The sequence below is a fragment of the Leopardus geoffroyi genome, chromosome B2 (genome assembly GCF_018350155.1).
Source record: "Leopardus geoffroyi isolate Oge1 chromosome B2, O.geoffroyi_Oge1_pat1.0, whole genome shotgun sequence".
NCBI lineage: Eukaryota > Metazoa > Chordata > Mammalia > Carnivora > Felidae > Leopardus > Leopardus geoffroyi.
This window is the reverse complement of record NC_059332.1, coordinates 137,563,362-137,584,832: the sequence shown is the minus strand read 5'-3', so window position 1 is coordinate 137,584,832 and position 21,471 is coordinate 137,563,362. Positions and strand designations below refer to the sequence as shown.

The window sequence follows — 21,471 nt, the reverse complement described above, 5'->3', positions numbered from 1 at the left end:
TTAATGGTAGGCTAAGATCATATTTGGATCACTTGTAAATTAATAAAGGATTATTTATTATCTCAAAGTATGGCCGCAAGCCACATTTCCACAGCTACCTTATTAGCATAGAAAATCAAACAAACACATCTTTGCCATCAAAGAGAGGAGTTTTATATTCCCAAATTGTTTCAGATAGCACAAGAATTCACACTCCCAGGGTTTTCTCCACAAAGATCCCTGAATTACTTACGTGTGTGGCCCTCCATCATCAGAGTACTTGCGATGCGGACTGTATATATTCTTTTTTTCTTTCTCTATATTCATCTCGTTTGTAAAGCTGTTGGCTTCCCTAGTTTTCTGTTACAGATCGACAAACTGACTTGTCATTTTTAATCGTGTAATCATTGATTATCGCGAAACAACTTTTAAATAGAAAATAATTTGTCTTTTATTTCAATTTACCAACAGAGCTAAACTATATACTGAGCACTCTCTTGTGTGCTTTCCAGATGTTAACTCCTGTTACCCTCCTAACAACCATATGTGGTGTGCGTCATTATCATCCCCACTTTACAGATGAGGCAACTGAAAGATGGAGCGTGTGGGTAATTTGCCCAAGAGGTGGAGCTGGAACTTAAACCAGGCCCTTGGGATGCATGCCTTTAACCACCATGTTACAGAGTTTATACAGTGTGTGATCCATACCGGGATCCCCATACTTGTCGATTGTGCCTGAGAGGCACCAGTCTGGTTAAAACAGATTAGTGATCTGGTTCTGTATGTCTGGGTTGGGCCTGGGTAATAATCTACATTTGTCCCAAGTTCCCTGGTGATGCTGGTCCAGACACTTTGAGAATCACCTGAGCTGTCATAATATTGAGGTTATGGGAAATAAATAGCTAATTTATCCATGCTGTTTTGTTTTCATGGTGATAATTGAAAATAGGAACTTTGGGGGGTGCGTGGGTGGCTCAGTTGGTTAAGCGTCTGACTTGGGCTCAGGTCACGATCTCGCGGTGTGTGAGTTCGAGCCCCACGTTGGGCTCTGTGCTGACAGCGCAGAGCCTGGAGCCCGTTTTGGATTCTGTGTCTCCCTCTCTCTCTCTGCCCTCTCTCCCTTTCTCGTGCTCTGTCTCTCTCTCTCTCAAATGAATAAACATTAAAAAAAAATTAAAAAGAAAAAAGAAAATAGGAGCTATTTGTGGCTCAGACTCTCTCTTTTAATTACTCCTGGATTTTATGCTTATCTCATTGTTTTAATATCCATTTTTTTTTTGCTGAAATAACTTCAAACCTTATTTTACATATTTTAAAAGCCATTTTGTGAGTTGCCTGTTCATATCTTTAACAACATAATATATCTTAAGGTTTTTCTCATTGATTTTATTTGAAATTCTAACTCTTTATTATATTTTTGCAAATATGTTACCCATATAGTCTTCATGTTTAATTATGTTTAGAATTTGTCAAGTGTGTAGTTTTTATTTTTATGCAATGACATCTAGTCCTCCTCTGTTATTTTTAGGCCTAAATTGTCTTCAGTAAACATAGATACTGACTTTATTTTCAAGTACTTGTTATAGTTACTTTATTTTAATTCCTTAAACCATTTGGAATTTGTTTTGGTGTGCAGTGAGGCTCTAAATTGATTTTTTTTTCTTTTTTTAAAAGTTTATTTATTTATTTTGAGAAAGAGAGAGAGAAAGAGAGAGAACCAGTGGGGGAGGGGAAGAGAGAGATGGAGACAGAGGGTTCAAAGCAAGCTCTGTGCTCTCAGCACAGAGCCCAATGTGGGGCTTGAACTCATGAACTATGAGATCATACCTGAGCCAAAGTTAGATTCTTAACCAACTGAGACACCCAGGCTCCCCTAAATTGATTTTTCTTTCTTAATTTGCCTACTTGTTTTGCCTAAGCCATTCACTAAATAATCTTTCTCATTTTTGTTTGGATAGACTGGGGTCTCTTTCTGGACTATGTTTTCCATTCCATTCTGCAGTTCTCTCCTTCTCTGTTATCAAACTGCTTCAACTCACTTAGTCTTTTGTTGTATTGGAATATTTGGTGGGTTGAGCCCTTTGCTCCCCCTATCATTATGTTTCTTTTATGTAATGAAGATTATCTTCATAAAGGAGTCAGAGCTCTCATTTTTTAAAGAAAGCATATAAGAAACTGTTTTTGACAACTTAGTAAAGATCACTATTTTCTTGGATTTTTCAGAAAAATCTGTAAATTCAAAGTTACCCTTATAATGACTCTGGCATTGGGACGGCAGCTGAGTTTTAGACTAAAGACATCATGACAAAAGAAAAAAACATTATTTTATTCTTCCCTGTTGCCTTGGCTTCAGAGAATGATAGAAGGAGTCAGTGTCTCCAAAGAATGGAGACAAAGAATTTAATAGAAGCATCAGAATAATCTATTATATATATATACTTCACTATAGGCTTGCAGAACAATCCACGGAGAGAGACCTTTCTAAAGAAAATTTAAAGAAATTAAAAATTAAAGAAAAATATGAGTTACGGAGGTGAGGAAAACAAAAGGACATACGATTTTTATGTTGTTGCGAGAAAGGAAAATACGTTCCATTGTTGCAGTGTTGGGCATGATTTGGTTCATGTTTAAAATAGTACGTAGGACACCAGCGGATATATTACAGGCCACAAAAGAACCTGAGTCTGTAGATTGGTTTTCTGCCCCCGAAATTATACCCTTAAATGACAAGAGTCAGTCTTACAACTGCTGTTGTTTGTGAGAGTAATACCTGAGTCAGGCCAAGCTCCCGTGGAGTTTTCCTGTGAAGACGCCTCGTTGGAAGCAAACCTGGGGTTTCTCTTCCTGCCTCATGTCCATTTGGCGGCCTCATTCCTGATGATTCCACTAGGCCTTATCCTAGAGTACCATGCATTTGAGACTTACTGCCAAAAGTGCTGTTTTAACCATGCTTTTAGTATAATTTGAAAGGTGGTGGATCAGACTAGAATTGCCTCTAAATATACAATGTACTGCTCTTGTGTCTATCTTCCTGTGTTCCCTTTGCACCTCCTTCCTATCACACTTCTTTGCTGTTGCTATTTTCTAAGCCAGATTTTTTTTTTCCCTTTATGTTGGTATTGTCTCTTCCTGAAAGGAAACAATATTGCCCTTGACAAACCCAAAAATAAAAGAGAAGGTCGTGCTGGTTCCTCTAGCTTGAGAAGAGAGAGCATGTTATTTGTAAACAAGCCAGCATCTTCGTCCCGCCCAAAGTCCTGCCTTCTTCACCTTTGTCTCTTTATCTCAATGACATGAGATGCTTCGCTCTGGGTTCCCAAGGCACCAAACTTTGGGAGCGATATAATAAAAACGAGGCTACTGTATTTGCTTCTTCCCCTGAAACACACAGACTGATGTATTGCTGTAGGGGGAAAGTACTCCTGAGGGATGTGAAGAGACTACGTTTACAAAGAGGCTAGGTTTAGGCTCTGCGTCTTCCTTTTTTCTCCTTGTTCATCTGTACTCAACCTCTCCAAAATTATCAATATACCCAATCAGTACTTTGCACATATTTTGTGTGTAGTAAATCTTAAAAAAAATTTTAATGTTTATTTTTTTATTTTTTTATTTTTTTTTTTAAATTTTTTTTTGACGTTTTATTTATTTTTGAGACAGGGAGAGACAGAGCATGAACAGGGGAGGGTCAGAGAGAGGGAGACACAGAGTCTGAAACAGGCTCCAGGCTCTGAGCTGTCAGCACAGAGCCTGACGCGGGGCTCGAACTCACGGACCGCGAGATCATGACCTGAGCCGAAGTCGGCCACTTAACCAACTGAGCCACCCAGGTGCCCCTATTTTTTATTTTTGAGAGAGAGAGAGAGAGAGAGAGAGCACACAAGTGGGGAAGGGCAGAGAGAGAGGGGGGGACACAGAATCCAAAGCAGACTCCAGGCTCTCTGAGCTGTGGGCACAGAGCCTGATGTGGGGCTCGAACCCACGGACTAACTGTGCCAAGTCACTTGCTTGACGTACTCAGTTGACCTGAGCCAACGTCAGATGTCAGATGCTTAACCTACTGAGCCACCCAGGCACCCCTGTAGTAAATCATTTTTAAAAGCTAGTTAAGAAATTTGGTCCTCCTTGAAGACTACAAACCCTCTTTAACCTAATGTTTCATTCCCACATTTCCTTGCCCTTAGTGATTAATAGCTGCTTAGCAAATAGAAATAAGGCTTACATGAGAAATTTGAAAAAATAAGACAGCTTATTTGTAAATCCATGTAAATCATTTCTGTCTTACTTGTTTTCTTCTGTGTTTCTTAGAAATAATGCCCTTTTTTAGAGGTGGTTTTTAAAATTTCTTTCAGTAAGGGAAGTATCCGAATAAGTGGAGATTCTAAAGTGATACAAAGTTGAGTAACCTTTGACTCTGGGTCTTGAGTGAATACAAGTGAGAATTTCAAGAATAATAAGGGTGAAGACTCAATGTGGAATACATAGTCCTCACCCAATAAAGGATGAAAAAAAACCCAGTGCTGTGGTGCCTTGATGGCTCAGTTGGTTAAGCATCTGACTCTTGATTCCTGCTCAGGTCATGATCTCATGGGTTGTGAGTTCGAGCCCCACATTGGGCTCTGCACTGACAGCATGGGGAGCCTGCTTCAATTCTCTCTCCCTCTCTCTCTGCCCTTCCTTGCTCCCTTCTCTCTGTCTCTAAAAAAAAAAAAAAAAAAAAAAAAAAAAATTAAAGAAAAAACTTAAAAAGAAAACCAAAACATGCCAGTAAACACAAACAAGTACTGTTAAGTCCGTACCTTGCACTGACTTTCCATTACAGCAAATGCCATACTGGAAGACAAACCCTTATGGGGGAGTGGTAAGCCCTGATCTCAAGGCTGTACGATTACTTTATTCCCAGTAATTAAATAACTTGGTCACTAGCCCCAACCATGTCAAGATAAATTAAATCTAATGGCTCAGGTTTGTTCTGTAAATATATGCTGGAATCTTTTAAACTTCACACCGAGCTCTGATTCTTAGTGTTTGGAACATGTAAATAAGATACCAAGTTTCTCCTGGCTTACAGAAATTTCTTAGTTTTCTTGCCTCTGTTAAATGCATATTCTAGTAAATAAAATCAAAGAAGGCAATGGTCGGTTCTTTTTGCTCAGCATAAGCTGTTGCTATCATATTTAAATTAATGAGTAAAAATGAATACAACAAAAACTAACATTTATTGATGAACAAATACTATGTGTTAAGCTTTGGACAAAACATTTAGGGAAAGTGTCTCATTTAACCTTTACAGTGATTTGTGGTACTTGTGTGTCTCCCTTTTACAAATGAGCCAACTGAGGCATAAAATGGCTGAGTCACCTTTTAAAAATCTTCTGGTAAACGCGAATGCTGGGGATTGCAAGTTAGGTCTGTTGTGCTCCCAGGGCCAAAAATTTACTCCTGATGGAATTAATTATTCCATTCTGCCTCTACTGAAGAGTAGTTTTATTGTTGTTTTCTGTAAATCATGGTAATAGCTATCCTTCTTTATAAACACGCTTTGTAAACAAATTTGGTATTACAATAAACAGTCCTTACTCTAACTGGGATAGAAAAATGAAAAACATTTCATTACTAATATTGTTGTAGCGTCGTTTTAACAGGCTTTACTATGGCTACAACTGATTTCTATTTTACCTTGAAATCCCAGGTCAAGAAATTATTGTATTCTAGCTTGGAGAGAGCCACAAATCTGTAAACATTTCTTGCTTGGGAATCTAATCTGAAATTGTGTTAGGAAGCATAAAATGGAACTTTTAAAATACTCTTTATAGATTCTTGCATCTATATTTGTTTGTCTTCCATAACTGATATTGTATATGCTTAAATAATGTAAAAACTCTCTAATATTGTTTATAAATGTAAATACATATACACAAACTATTTATATATATATAATTATATATATATAAACACTCACACATAGAGCAGCGTGACTACCTTGGTAACTTGTTTTAATGTATATTTCTAATGCGGTAGTTACAATTTTTAACTTGTGCGTCACAGTATTAGCTATTTGGATAGAATTCCAGCAGGTTCAAAGAGCAAACTAAAAATAAGTAAGATTATATCTTGTACGAAAACAAATATGAGAAATTAAATGTCATTGTAATATTTGTCTACAAAGGATTCATTTAGTTTCTTTCTCCCAAGTTCCAAAATTAAAACTTTATATATATATCAAAGGTTATAATTTGGGACTTTTAATAATTTGAATGATTTCTTTTCGACCAAAAAGAAAAAAACCCTTATAAGCTTTTAGGATTTTAACATAGTAAGAATGCCTGAATTCCTAAGTATAGACAAAGAAGGTGTTATTTTTTTTCCCCTGAAAAAAGCTTCTGAAGCACTTTTTATAAATCAATAGAAAAATTGTCTTTGTAGAAATGCTGGCATTGGAGAGTGGTGCATTTGGTCAGTAAGCAGGGGGTAAGGCTAAAGAATGAGAGAATAATATGCTTTTATAGAGGCGTTGCTATAGGGATATTTTAGGGAGAATGTTGCTAGCCGAGCTGGAAGTTCCCTTGGTGAAAGCTGTGTTTGATTTAGAAACTGATTGAATTAGAACAAATTCCAAAAGTAACTATAATAGGCGGGACATGATAAAACCAAACTTCAAGACTCCCGGTGCGATAAAAGGTACTTTTGTTATTATCTGTGTGTGTGTTTTCGTGTGTGTGTGTGCACGTGTGTGTGTGTGTGTGTACTTTTTCTTTTAATATAATTCCAGTTTGACTCCCTGGTACAAAAACTTTGAGATTGTATAAATAGACTTTAAAACAACTCTAAGTTTAAATTGTTTTCTTCCTATTTTATCTGAACTAAGCACTAATGGAACTGGAATGAATAGTTCTGATTTATGTTCATGATTTCGGAAAACCTAAACAAATATTTACAGTGTAAGCCTGAACAGTGAAAATTTATGAGGAATGCTGAGATAAGATAAAAGCTGAATTTTAGCATAGAAATTTAGGTGATTGATATATAGATATTTTAAAGAAATGGTTTCTAAGACTTAAGACATCAGTGCATCAGTGTCTACCATTTATAACAAAACTGACTTTCTTCCTCAGACTAATGAACAAAAATACTCTCGAAACCTGAATCTGGTCAAGAATTCATCACAGTCTGTTAGTGACTCAACTTTTTCTTTTCTTTTTTTTTTTTTTTACTTCCAGTATTGTTGCTTTTAAAATCTAATTTTTAAAGTACATTGACTTATTTCATTTCTTGATCTGAATGTAATGAAATTATTTCATCTTCTCTTTTATTGTTTTCAGACTCCTATAAAATGTGATGATGACTCAGAATGTCACCACCTTACCACTGTGTTTAGCTAGAAGAGGTACCCAGATGCATTTTAGTTTGCTGCTGGGGTCACGCCAACTTTTTTTTACATTTTTTTTCAGTGATTAGACCTCCAACCATAATTATGTAGCCGAGACATTTTTCTTACTAAGAAACAAAGGTAGATACACTAGGAAGTCTTCCGCTCATGTTTAGCTACATGGAATATACTGAGAGCAACAAGTTTGTTCTTGACATAGCTGATTGGTGTTTGGAATCTAGTATTTGGTTATATATAAGAACACTAAAATCGTATATTTTGTATACATTTATTAAACTGTGTTTCCTTCATTTAAATATTTACATCATACAAGTAACTTTTAACTAATTCTGGTTGTTCTGAGTTTCGATGAAATAATTCAGTTGAAATAATGTATTTATACTAATTTAAAATACTTAGAGGTAGGGTGGATAAAGTGAACAGAAAACTTCTTCTGTTTTCCTCAAGGATAGAATTAAAACAGCCATATAGAAGCACCTGGGTGACTCGGTCGGTTATGCATCAGATCCTTGATTTCAGCTTGGGTCATGATCTCACAGTTTGGTATGTGAGTCTGAGCCCTGTGTTGGGCTCTGTGCTGACAGTGTGGAGCCTGGTTGAGATTCTCCCTCTTCCTCGCTCTGTGCCCCTCCGCCGCTCTCTCTCTCTTTCGAAACAAATAAACTTAAAAAAAGCCCAGCCATATAACAACCATATAATATAATATATTGTAATTAATATAACTAATATAATATATATTAATGTCATCTATATTATAGTATACATTATTATGTTATATATTTATTTTTTAGTTTTTAATACTTTTTTTTACTGTTTTTATTTATTTTTGAGAGAAAGAGAGTCAACACCAGCTGGTAAGGGGCAGAGAGAGAGGGAGACACAGAATCGAAAGCAGGCTCCAGGCTCTGAGCTGTCAGCACAGAGCCCAACGCGGGGCCCGAACTCACGAACCACAAGATCATGACCTGAGCTGAAGTCGGACGCTCAACCGACTGAGACACCCAAGCACCGCTGTATTATATATTTATAATATATTATGTATTAAACATGATATATAACTTATATCATATATAATGTTTTATATATTACAAATTCTTTCCTTAAGGATATAATTTAAATAATTGTATTAAAATTATAATAGCTTCTTTTTAAATTGGGAGAGTCTTTATTCTGCTTGTCACCTCTTCCTAAGATTTCTCATCACAACTGCTTTCTTACCTCACTTTCCACCTGTGCATATATGGAAGTCAAGTCTTTCTTTTTTCTAGATGTCTTAAAGTCAGTTACCTTCAGGTGATCTGAGAAGCAGCTGGTCTAAGAAAATGGAGAGTAATAGGTCTATGGAAAACTAGGAAATGTTAAGTCTCACCCCGAAACACTCAAGTTGAAACATTTTCTTAGAACGCTGCTGGTGAAAGAAAGCACATTTTGGGCCCACGTCCTGCGTACGGGCTGGCCAGTATCTGATGCTCCCTGTTTCTTATTTGCATAAGCTCCTGGCTGGGGCCCTTGAGGAGCTGCTGAGAACAGCATCAAGCATCACCTGCAGGGGAAGGAATCTGACAAGATGGATGGTAGTATGGAGGCAGAACTAGACAGTGGTTGCTAGAGTTCTCTGGTTGGGAAAGCAGAAAGGGACCTCCTGTAGGAAAGCCCAGAGGGCAGAAAGGCAGAACCCAGCTTGGCTGGTTGGATTGAGATAACATGTGAATTAGTGACAAAGCGTTCAGACTGGTGGGACTAAAGCATCTGGACGATTTGGAGAATGTGTGTAATTGACCATCTCATCGGAGGTGGGACCTCGCCATTTCTTTGAATTATAGGCTCTTTGCAGTGGATGTAGCACAAGCTGTAGGGTGCAGCATAGGTCCTGCCCTTCAGTCTTAGGGCCCTCATTTCCCCAGCTACCCTGAGCGTTGCTTGCTGGAGGTTGACAGCTGAGCCCCTCCCCAGGATGTGTCCTCAGCCCAAGGGATCTGCCCCATCCAAGTTATGCTCCCTTCCCCAGGGAAGCCCATATCCAATGAGTGATCAATGCCTGGGTACAAAGTCCCCGCCCCTTACCTCAACTTAGGACTTCTCTGAAAGAGATCCCAGCTTCAGAGACCTAACTGCATCTCAGTTCAACATCTCCCTCTGCCCAATGCTGCTTCCTTCACACCCTTCAAAATGTTTCTGAAAGCACATGCCAAAAAATATCCTGCTGACAAGACTTCTTCTAGAGTGGGTTTCTCTGTTAGCCTGACCTGTGACACATGCTAATACCAAGGCAGATACAAATATAGAGATGGAGAATGAAGAGATGGAAACAGTTGGAGAACTGAAGACAGCAGGTCAAAGTGTCACTGGGGAGAAGTCCTTAGAGCTTGTAGCTCAGGAAGATGGGGAAGCAAACAGGATTTAGCTCGTAGGTGCTCTATCTGTTGGTTAGATTCTAGCCAATTAGTTGCTCATACGGTGCAGGGGGATAAGGGTCCCCCTGCACCATATGAGTTGACAATTGAGTGTCAACTCATTTGCTGAGACAATTTATTTCTGAAAGTGGGTTGTTTCATCTGAGAGTTGGGGATAGTGTTGACTATCTCTAGGGTTTGGTAACAATCATAAGATATAACAAATTCTGGGAACCCCAATGGACAATGTGGATGTGAAAGTAGAGTGAAGGCACAGGCTTTGGGTTGCTGCAGAGCCACGCTTTTCCACTTGGTGTCTGTCTGTGTCACCGTAGGCAAGTTGATGAACCTTGATAACCCCGGGGTTTTGTTTTTGTTTTTGTTTTTGTTTTTTTTATTTTTTTTTTCAACGTTTATTTATTTTTGGGACAGCGAGAGACAGAGCATGAACGGGGGAGGGGCAGAGAGAGAGGGAGACACAGAATCGGAAACAGGCTCCAGGCTCCGAGCCATCAGCCCAGAGCCCGACGCGGGGCTCGAACTCACGGACCGCGAGATCGTGACCTGGCTGAAGTCGGACGCTTAACCGACTGCGCCACCCAGGCGCCCCTTGTTTTTGTTTTTAATTTAAGTTCAAGTTAGTTCACATAGCATGTGGTCTTGGCTTCGGGAATAAAACCCAATGGTGCATCACTGACATATAACATCCAATGCTCATCCCACACGTGCCCTCCTTAATGCCCATCACCCATTTAACCCGACCCCCACCATTCTCCTCCCCTCTAGCAACCCTCAGTTTGTTCTCTGTCTCTCTTGTGCTTTGCCTCCCTCTCTGTTTGTATCTTATTTTTCCTTGCTATGTTCATCTGTTATGTTTCTCAAATCCACATGAGTGAAATCATTTGATATGTGTCTTTCTCTGACTGACTTATTTCACTTAGCTTATCACCCTCTAGCAGATGGCAAGATTTCATTCTTTTTTCATTGCCAAGTAGTTTTCCATTATTTACATACCACATCTTCTTTATCCATTCATCATCTGATGGACATTTGGGCTCTTTCCATAATTTGGCTATCGTTGATAACGCTGCTTCTCTTCATAGAGATAGCCCTGGTTTTTTTACATATAAAATCCAGGGAGGGGGATATTTTCTCACAGGGTTGTTGCAAAGTTTAAGTTAGATAATATGGATCATGAAGGTACATAACATCATGCCTGCTGCATGATACCTTCTAAACAGATGATAGCCATCGTAACTATTTAAAAAATTAAAAAATGACACATTACAGATAAGCTTGAACATGTGAGGCAGTTCATTTGTGACACTGGCACTCAGCAGCTGTTGTCTCACGCGGAAGCCTCCGCAAATGGCCGGGTGGCCGCAGGTTCTGTGATCCAGTGACTTTTCATTTACGACGAAGGTCACTGCCATCGCTCCAGTCCTGAAGCAATCACAAATGGCACACCCTCTAGGGCTCTGTTTATGACTGGACACCAAATGCAGGTGTTCCGAGTGGCTCATTGAACCCTATGATCCAGGGTTGGATATGTTTGGGATTGGAATTTCCGACGTCTCCTCCTCGAACTTTGTGATTCAGTCTTATGTTTCAGTTTTACTGTTTTCGGCTTTTCTTTTGATAATTTTGCCTCCATTTTAGATTCAGGAACTTCACTGTTAAGATTGTAGCCCTCTTTGCTTCTGACGGGGACATGCAGTATAAAATGGAAGATAAGTAAGATTGTGTCCAATTACTGTGTTGTTTGGATATTGATAAAAATAGTGAAGAGAGAGAAAAGGAAAATTTAGATCCTAAGGTGTGAATGAGAAATAGTATTAGCAATATTTTCAAATATAAAATCCCTAAATGTGGGATTGTAATCCTAAACCTGCTTAAGACAAAGGGCAGTATTTTGGTGAGAAAAAAACAAAAACAACTGAATTTTGAAGATCCTAGATAAGAAAAAGTCATATTTATTTGGAAAAACTATATGTGTTTTAAAGCCTAGACTAAATATTGAATGTAAAATATGTGAACGCTGTGATCAACTACTCTCTCCCAGCCCCAAATAAAGCACTGTATGTTGATTGGTTGAAATACTAGTGTTGAAGTCCAGTTTAATGTTAAAATAGAGTGGTTGTACGAAGAAGGTATTTTAAGACATTTTCCGGTACCTGCTTTCCTTCTGCTACTCTCGTGTTGCTAAATACTTAAACCAGGAAAAGATTTCAAAGTTGTGGTAGTTTTCTTGCAAAGTCAGCAGTTGGGCCACTTTTTACAATTAGGGAGCTACACGTGACACGTTCGTCCAGGGTCAGCTTAAAACTTTTCCAAAGACTTCTGTGCTAACTGGAAGTAATCCTTCATCAAGGGGATCAGCTGTCCTCTGACTTTTATTTCTTATGTGACTTTTATTTGTAATTTATTAGAAAAAAATTTAGATGTAGAAGCAGCATGTTCCCCTGAGCTCCAATGCGAGCAAACAGTAGGGGTTGGCTTTCACTTTCTCTACGCTCAGGTTGCCTTTAATTTCATAACTGCGGTCTTTTTTTTTTTTTATCTGCTCACATCTTCCATGTCACTGTTTGTTGTTACTTTCTGCTGCACGTACAGAACCTGCAGCATCCTTCCTTATGATTCCTGTTCTCCCTACTGCAGTAGGAGGGGCCACACCATACTCTCCGATGGCATCCAGAGCTGGTCAGAGCAGGACGCTAGCTCACAGGAGGGGCGCGATGGTATTCATTAAATAAATGAATCAAACAATCAGCAAATAAATCTAGTGATAATTAGGTTAGACTAGGACACAGACTATCTAATTTCTGGCCATAGTTCTACAGATCTGTAGCCTTTATTCTAATTTATAGATTACGGGTATTTTTCTTAATTCTCACCATGCTTCATTTCCTTATTTACATCTCCGCTTAAAATACCTCCTGTGCCTACTAGGCCTGGTTCCTTGTGTGAATGGAATGAGAAGTAAACATGAAAACATGAGTAAATCCAACTGTTTTAAGGATATAAGGTATTTTCATTAATTTACAGGTTATCATTTTCTTATCATTAAAAAAAATTTTTTTTAATGTCTGTTTTTGAGAGAGAGAGATAGAGTGCAAGCAGGGGAGGGGCAGAAAGAGAGAGGGAGACACAGAATCCAAAGCAGGCTCCAGGCTCTGAGCTGTCAGCACAGAACCCGATGCAGGGCTCGAACTCATGAGAGGTGAGATCAGGACCTGAGGTAAAGTTGGGACGCTTAACCAACGGAGTCACCCAGGCACTCTTCTTATCAATGTTTATATCCACCAATCATGGATATAAAAAAAGTGCCAGAAAACAGTGGATATAGTGACAGAAAAAAACACAAAAGCTCTGTTGAAACTATTCAAATGTATTGTCTCTATTTAGAACTAGAAGATGTTGGAGGGGGCCCCTGGTATGAACTGCCATAGTGAACTCTCATTATATTTATTACTTTTCTTTATTATTGATTACAAACCTCTGCAGGACACATCTTTATCATTGTACTTCCGTATCATACACACAACCCTTTATGCAAATGTCTAAGCTTTGTTTTCCTAGTCATAATCTTTTGAATTTGGGGAATATAATATGTTGGGAATACCACATGTTATGTATCACCTTCAATCAGAGCACCTTGGAGTCAGAGGCATTAATATTCCTGCAGAGAAAACTGTTAATTTTAACATTGGGTGGGATAAAGATTATAAATAGGCTCTTCTCAATTCAGGGGAGGTGTGTTTTTTTTTCTCCCCACCAAATGATTTTATTAAAAATTTATGAAATTGAGGCCTAAAGGTTCAAGGCTGATATATCTGTTACATCCTCTCTCCCACATCTCCATCCACATGTGATTAAAATTCGTCCTGGAAAGAAAGCATTTTCCCTGTTATTGTATTGGGAGAGACTGTGGATAACAGCCTGGCACATTAGCTGATCTATGTGTCCTTAGAAACCCAGCCATATTCAAGTACCCTGCCCCAAACAAATACATTAAAATTCTCTAAATTTTTAAATATCTTTTTTTATATTTGGCTGAGTGACATGCTATATACTTTTCCTGGTCTGACAGTGATAAAATGTTTATAATGAATGTTAAATGTTAAAATGTTATAATCTTATAAATAAAAGGTTTAATGGTTAAAATTAAAATGCAATAATGAATGGTTCAGGCTATATTTTTAACTAACCAACTAAAGCCAATCAACTATTTTTGTTTTATTTTTTTAGAGTTCTGAAAAAAGTTTTTTTAAAGGGTTAGAATATAGTAAAATAAACCAAATACAATTTTAGGATATATATACCCTCTACCCCCCCCCCCCATTCTGCACCACATAAGACATGAATTTCCAGATTTGAATGACACTGTACTTTGCCACTTCTTAAATAGATATATCTCAGTGTAGAGGATTTCAGCTTAAATAAATATATAAACTGTGGGAATAACCCAATATGATAAGGACTTTTTGGAGTAGTTAATTGAACAATCATAATTCATTAAAAAAATACATATATATATATATTCACTTAAAACACACACACACACACACACACACACACACACACACATCTTCAAATATTCATACCAGTTTATTGCCATTGTCATCCATAGATGAAAAGGGCATAGTTTAGGTCACTGATTCTCAACTGAGGTGATTTTTCCCCCTTAAAATAATGGGCAATGTCTGGAGACATTTTTAATTATCACAATTTGTTAGGGGGGAGTGGGGTGCCATAGGCATCTAATGGGTAGATGCTGGGGATCCTAATCATCCTATAATGTAGAGCACAGCCTCTCGTGGCAAAGTTTGATCTTGCTCAAAATGTCAGCAATGCTGAGGGATGAGAAACTCTCACTTAGGAGCTGAAATAATTATTTTTTTTTCTCATCCTTTGTGCCTTGGATTCATAGTGAGATAGTACTAAATTTCATAGAAGTAACTTTAATGAAACAGGGCTTTCAGAATCTGGTCATTGGTTTTACATAAAAGAAATCCAATTCCAAAAATCTTAAGAGCAATATGTCTTTCTTGACATTTGCTTTACAAAAATTGAAGCAATGATGAGAGCACTCAACAGAGGCAAAACGCCCTAAGAATCCTCTTTACTCCTCTTTTTCCTTAAGCCCACTCTTCTGGTAGCTGTTTATCTTCTCCTCTCCTTTCCTTCTGTGTCGTCCCTGGTTAATCTATGCTTAACCATGTGGAGAATAACTTTGCATGTCTTGTTCTTTGCCACTTTCTTCTCTTTTACTCATCTGATAAGAACATCAAAGGCCCAGGAAGTGGACCCAACCAAGCAAGCCTAGAAACCTGTTGTAGAAGACAGAGTGACCCGGGGAGAAAAAGGAGGATTACTTGTGTGTCTATCATACAAGTAAATGCCTTTGTTTTAGTTAGCTATTGCTGTGTAACAAATCACTCCAAACTTAAACTAATCATAATTCATTTTTCATAATCTGTGGGTTGTCACACTAGTTCACAGTTAAACATGGATGGTTTCCTAAGGACCATCTTACATATATCTAAGACAACGTGCCAGGCGGTGATTTAATCTCTTGGGATATAATGATGGGGAAAGTACTTTCTTGACATGAAGAATGTCTGGGTGTGGGAGAGAGGAGGTGACAGATGCATCAACCTTAAATCTTTTGGTCTCAGTTTGCTGGCTTCATCTGGGATGAGTTCATCTGCAGGGTTGGCTGAACTAGCTCCAAGATGACCTCACCCACGTGTCTGGAAGTTGGTTCTGGCTATACGATAGGGCATCTCAGTTCTTCTCCACATGGAATCTTGTCCTCCAATATAGACTTCTTTCCTTACATGGTGGTTTTAAGACAGAAATCCAAGACAGCTAAAACAAACGGCAAGACTTCTTAGGCCTAGAATCAGATGAAGAAAGTCATTTTTGCTGTGTTATTGATCAAAGCAAGGTCAATACAAGATCAGATTCAAGGAGGGGGAAATCAATTCAACCCCTTGATGAGAGGAAACACAAAGTCACCTTGTAAAAGAGGATGCATATTGGAACCAGAGGATTTTGTGGTCATAATTTAAAATCTGTCCTCTGGTCACTATTATTTATATTCTTTCCACATTAGAATACATTCACCTCCTCTCAAGGCCTCGGAAATCTCATCCAATGATGTCAACAAACTTCAAATCCAGTGTCATGTGATCTGCAGCTTGTCATTTGTCTGCATACAAATGAGGCTCCTCAAGTATAATTCTTCTAAATCCCCAGGCCTATGAACTAAAAAGAGAAGCGACTGCACCCATTCATCCAAAATGCAATGATGAGAGAGGAGCCAGGGCCATTGCAGTAGATGCCTCTGTTCAAAGAAGGGAAGAAGGGAAAAGAGATAACAGTCGTGTTCTGAAATAATTCTGAAATCTAGCCAGGCACGTGTGGCTAGTCCCTTTAATCCAGGGGCCAGTGACATTCCCTGTCTTTTTGATAAGAAGTGGTTCATGTTTATGGATGATTGCCTTCTTTTTAAAGAAAAAATTTTTTTAATTTAATTTTTTTTTTAGAGAGTAAGAGTATGAGTGGGGTAGAGGGGAGAGGAAGAGAGAGAAAATCTCAAGCAGGCTACATGCTTAGCGTGGAGCCTGAGGTGGGGCTCGATCCCATGACCTTGAGATCATGATTTGAGCCAAAATCAAGAGTCAGATGCTCAACTTACTGGGCCACCCAGGCGCCCCTGGCTGACTGTCTTCTTAGCCTTCTTCCTCATCATATTAAGTGTGGTTCCAAAGTCTTGTCTTCATTTTGAACTGTCCTGTCCCTTTAGTACAAGGTGGTGGTGTTTTTGCTTAGCAGATTTGTTGACTTCCTAAAAGTCTGCTTGGAGTCATTCTGTGCCACTCAAACCCCAAATTTAAAACAGTTTTTGGACCATAGGTAAAGGCTCTGTGGTCAGTGCCCTCAAGCTTCTTAGAAGCTGGTTTATCTAGTTGAGAAGGTCATGTAGGCACTACCTTAAATCTTTCTGGGTTCTTAACAATGCAGCTTCCGAGTGTCTGCCTCTTGATTTCAGCTCATGTCATGATCTCACTTTTCATGGGTTCGAGCCCCAGGTAGGTGCGGAAGCTGCCTAGGATTCTCTCTCTCCCTCTCTGTCTCTGCCTCTCCCCAGCTGTGCACTCAAACTCTTTCTCTCTCAAAATAGATAAAGGTCAAGAAAAACAAAAACAAACCAACAATGGGTCTTACAGTCACACTCTTGACTTATTGTTATCCTAAAACCCTGTTTTACTTTGCAAATATTTTTCCAGGAAAGACTGGGAATGTCATACTTTCTAATCCAATGCAAATGAAAAAGGGCCTTCTTTACTTCATCTCTGTCTCTCTTCCAGTATCTCAGAAGAAGCCAGTTGATACTGTCAGCTTTCTGCAAGGAAATCTCTCTAGTCGAATGCACAAGTTCAAGTTACTGCAGATGACAGAGTAGACAGTACATAAAATACACGTGGCTCTTCTGATCTCTGAGAGCAGAGTCTGCTGTCCTTTTCAGCGTCTGCTAATAGTTTCTTTCCAGCCTCCTCCCCACCTGGTCCCAAGGCCAACACCACATGTTTCAGATCTTTGTTAGAGCAGCACTAGATTCCCAGTAGCAGTTTCTGTTTCACTTAGTCTTTGCTAAACCACCACCAAGACTTAATGGCTTAAAGTAGTAACACATTATGGTTTCTCATGTTCCTGTGGGTGGGCTGGGTGTTTCCTGCGCTGACTATGCCTGAGCTCATTTATAGAAATGTATTCCGCTGGAGCATTAGCAGGGCTGGTAGGTCCACTGACTTGGATGGCTGCTAATGGTGCTAGCTTGCACTTGGGGTGCCTCGGTTCTCCTCAACATGACTTTTTCCCTCTAGGGTGCTACGGCAGCTTCCTTGTGTGGTGGTCTCAGGGCAGAGCTCTCTACGAGCCAAAATGGAGCCTTTTCAAGGCCCAGCCTCAGAAGTCCTATAAAATCATGTCAGCCATGTTATTTGGTCAAAGCAAGTCTCAAGGCCCATCTAGACTCAGGGGGTGTGGCATCCACTTTGTGTCCGCAGGAGGAACAGCAAAATCACATTGCAAATGCTGTGATAATCCAAATGAGAGGAATTTGTGTAGATATTTTGTAATCAACCATAGCCTGATTTTGTAAACTTTTTTTCATTTATCTGTTTAATTTACCAATCTAAACATTGGATAATTATAAACGTTACTTCATTATGTTGAAATAGTCAACATACCTTGGACCCTACCCCTGTATAACAAAGTTAGTGATGATTTTAGTAACTGTAGATATACAACTGGGATCATATGATTCTGATCCCCAAACCAGTAATTTGGTTTTGACCATCTCATTGTGGCTGTTATTTAGTTAATAATGATTACATTGTTACTGTATGCTTTTGTTGTTTTTCTGTCTGTAGCCATGTCATCTGGTTGTGCAAAAAGTCCGATCTACTTTCTACTTTAAAATTTCTTTCCAACTTTTTACTGAGGTAAAATTCTTCTGCAGAAATAATGAAAAACTTTATTAGGTATAATTAGGAAATTATAATTTAAAATTTTTGTTTTAAATTGGCATTTATATTTTCAGGTAATGAAAATCTGTAAGACGTTTATTTAAGTCATCACTGTCATTCGTGCACCTAAAGAATAGAATGACAATCTGCAAAACACAAACAAGTTAATCATAGCCTATTGCAAGTTATCAATGTATCAATGTATGATACATTAATATTTTTGTCAAAGATTGCAGTTTCAGACCTGACAACTTTATCTACTTATTTAAGCAGTTTTTCTTGTTGGTGTTTTCTTTTTTTTTAATTTTTGTTTAACATTTATTTATTTTTGAGAGACAGAGAGACAGAGCACAAGTGGGAGAGGGGCAGAGAGAGAGGGAGACACAGAATCTGAAGGAGGCTCCAGGCTCTGAGCTGTCAGCACAGAGCTGGATGTGAGGCTGAACCCACGAACTGTGAGATCATGACTTCAGCCGAAATCGGGCATTTAACTGACTGAGCCACCCAGGCACCCCTTTTGTTGGTAATTTTATATTAAGATGATATTAAGGATAAATATACCCGGGAATTCATTATTTTGATCTTTATGATTGATCATGACTGATGAAAATAAACATCGTTATGTGAGTACCCATTTATGAAATGCTCTCTCTCTCAGAAATAAGTTCTTATGGAAGATTTGTTACATACAAAGAACAAGCTGAGGGTTGTTGGAGGGGAGGTAGGTGTGGGGAAGATGGGCTAAATGGGTGATGGTCGTTAAGGAGGGCACCTGATGGGATGAGCACTGGGTGCTACTCCTGAAACCAACGCTACACTCTATGTGAACTAATTTGAATTTAAATAAATACATTAAAAAAATATTTGTTAAATACATCGAAATATGCCAATTTCAATTACGTTTAGTATTTTTATTTTTATTTTTTAATTTTTAGTATTTTTAAAGTCACCATCTTATTAGAAGGACATTGGCATATATTTTAACTTTTTAAAATTTAAGTAATGCTATTTAAAAGCTAATGACCATGGACCTCTGTCTCACAGGTTTACATATTATGTATGGTAAATTCATTATATGTGGACTATATTTAATAAAAATACAACTAACATGTTTATAGGCAGCAACATTTTCATGATTCGTTGCAAAGGCTCCACATAATCTAGGCCACTTTTTACTGTGGTCTCTTTGCTTGCACATACATGTGTAAGTCACTTGGGACAAACCACAGTTGTGCAAAATCAGCAAGTCACTGTTACTGTGACTTACGACTCACCAGGAGGAAAGCCGTTGACTATAGTCAGGTGTGATAGTTTGTTAATGGTCAGATTTAATCACTGTTGCCAAATTGGGCCTCATTTCTGCATGTGTCATGATCTTATCCTGAAATGGCAAAATACCTAAGAAATCTATAACAGGACAAAGAAATCTAGAAATTGAATGTCAGATCCTGCTCCCTTTATCTTTCACTTGTTTCTAGAGAGCAAAAGTGCCTTGGAATGTCAGGATTATTTCTTATAACATCACCAGGGCCATGTTTGTATAATAGCCTTCCTACAGAGACCTCTCTTAAGACCTAGAAGCTTCCAACTCCTTAGGTCTCTCAGACCAACTGCCTTTGAAACAGAACCAGTGATGGAAACCTCCAAGGTGAAGGACTTAGTTTTCGTACCTACTGGTTTGGTTTGTTTGTTTTTGTTTTTGTTTTTGTTTTTGTTTTACCTCACACAGTCTGGCCTTTAGAAAGGAATCAAGGTTCAAATTTAGAGAGGAGGAGAATTGGAGCTGCTTCTGCCCAGTCATACATGGATCAAAACTTGGCCTTAAATGGGAGGCTGTTACGGGTTCCTATCTGTGGGGCACCCGCCTCCTACTCTTTCTGGCTTCTGAAGCCTCACCTCGCTTTTGAGCTGACACCACCATCTTCTCTAGGCATTTCGTGATGCATTTGCAATGCACCAGAATCCTCATAATTCTCTCTCTGGAGCCTGCTACTTCTCTTTCCTTCCTTGGTTAGTGGCATCGTTATCCAGTTGCGCAAGATAAAAAAAATATAGACAGCACCCTTAGCTCCTGTCCATTTCCAATTGTTGCCTTGCAGCCATCTCACTTACCTTGTTCATCCGTGTTAAAAGAATTCATCACTTTTAACATGGGTTCTGCTAGTATAATCCTAAATATCCTCCCTGCTCCCAGCCTCTTCTTCCTCCAAGTAAGCTTCTACACTGCCACTGGAGTATATATTTCTGTGTCTTAGGTCTCATACGATCATGTCTTTGTCCTGTCCAAAACCGTTCGTGGCTTCCCGTTGTTCAGAAGATGGAGACCAAACTCCGTGGCAAGTGATTCAAAGGCTTTAAGAACCTGACTGTTACCTGTTTTCTAGGCTCACTTCCTACTTTGTCCTTCTCAAACCCTCTCTGCTTTATAAGTCAGCCGTAACAGATTTTTACTGTCGCTTTAATACATCATGCCATGTTTTTAAGAGACTGCCGCTTTCTCCTAAAAAGCTCTCTACCTGCAAATTTCTACTTACCTGCTGATGTTCTATGTAACGACACCTCCTTTTTTAGCTTCTCTGACTCTTCCAGCCTGTGCCATTACCCTGTAAGAGAACTAGCTACTCCTGTATTTATGTTCCCTCAACATTTTATATGTTCCTCCGTTATAGTAGCTGACACATTGCTTTGAGCTATTATTTCCGTATTTGTCTTTTCCATTTATTACTAGTTCCTTAGAATAGGGCCTGTTTCTTAGTCTCTAGCACTTCCTTAACAAATGCATCCATTCATTTCTTTAGTAATTAAATCATCTACTATGCAATAATGAAGAAGACAGTGATGGATAAGTCAGATGTGGTCCGTGCCAAATAATCTGAAACTTAGATTTTAGTGGTGGAAACGAATAGGTACCCAAAAGATGATGGTACCGATACTGATTTAGATGAGCACCAATACTGATAACAGCACCAATACTGATTTAGATGAGATATTCAGGAAATAAAATCCACAGCAGTTCCTTATGAGTTTGTTGGGTGGGGATGAGGATAAGTAAAGACCCAAGGAGGACCTCACACTGACTGGTTTAAGAACTAGGTGGATTTTAGTTTGTATTAATAGATATTAAGGAATAAAACTCTAAAAAAATGTTTTTTAGATTTATTTATTTTTAAGAGAG

At 38.6% G+C, this 21,471-nt stretch overlaps 1 protein-coding gene across 21 annotated transcripts in view; it reads left to right on the top strand.

Annotated features, from left to right (window-relative positions):
• SYNE1 (spectrin repeat containing nuclear envelope protein 1) overlaps positions 1-21,471 on the top strand; it is a 482,603-nt gene that overhangs the window by 55,722 nt on the left and 405,410 nt on the right. The window contains exon 1 of one of the 21 annotated variants that reach the window (XM_045500050.1): positions 6,484-6,657. The exons of the other annotated variants lie outside the window; for them this stretch is intronic. Within the exon in view, the coding sequence (XP_045356006.1) occupies positions 6,618-6,657 (40 nt within the window). The 5' untranslated portion in view covers positions 6,484-6,617. Of the gene's footprint in view, positions 1-6,483; positions 6,658-21,471 lie in introns of those variants that run through there. 21 annotated transcript variants of the gene reach the window in all.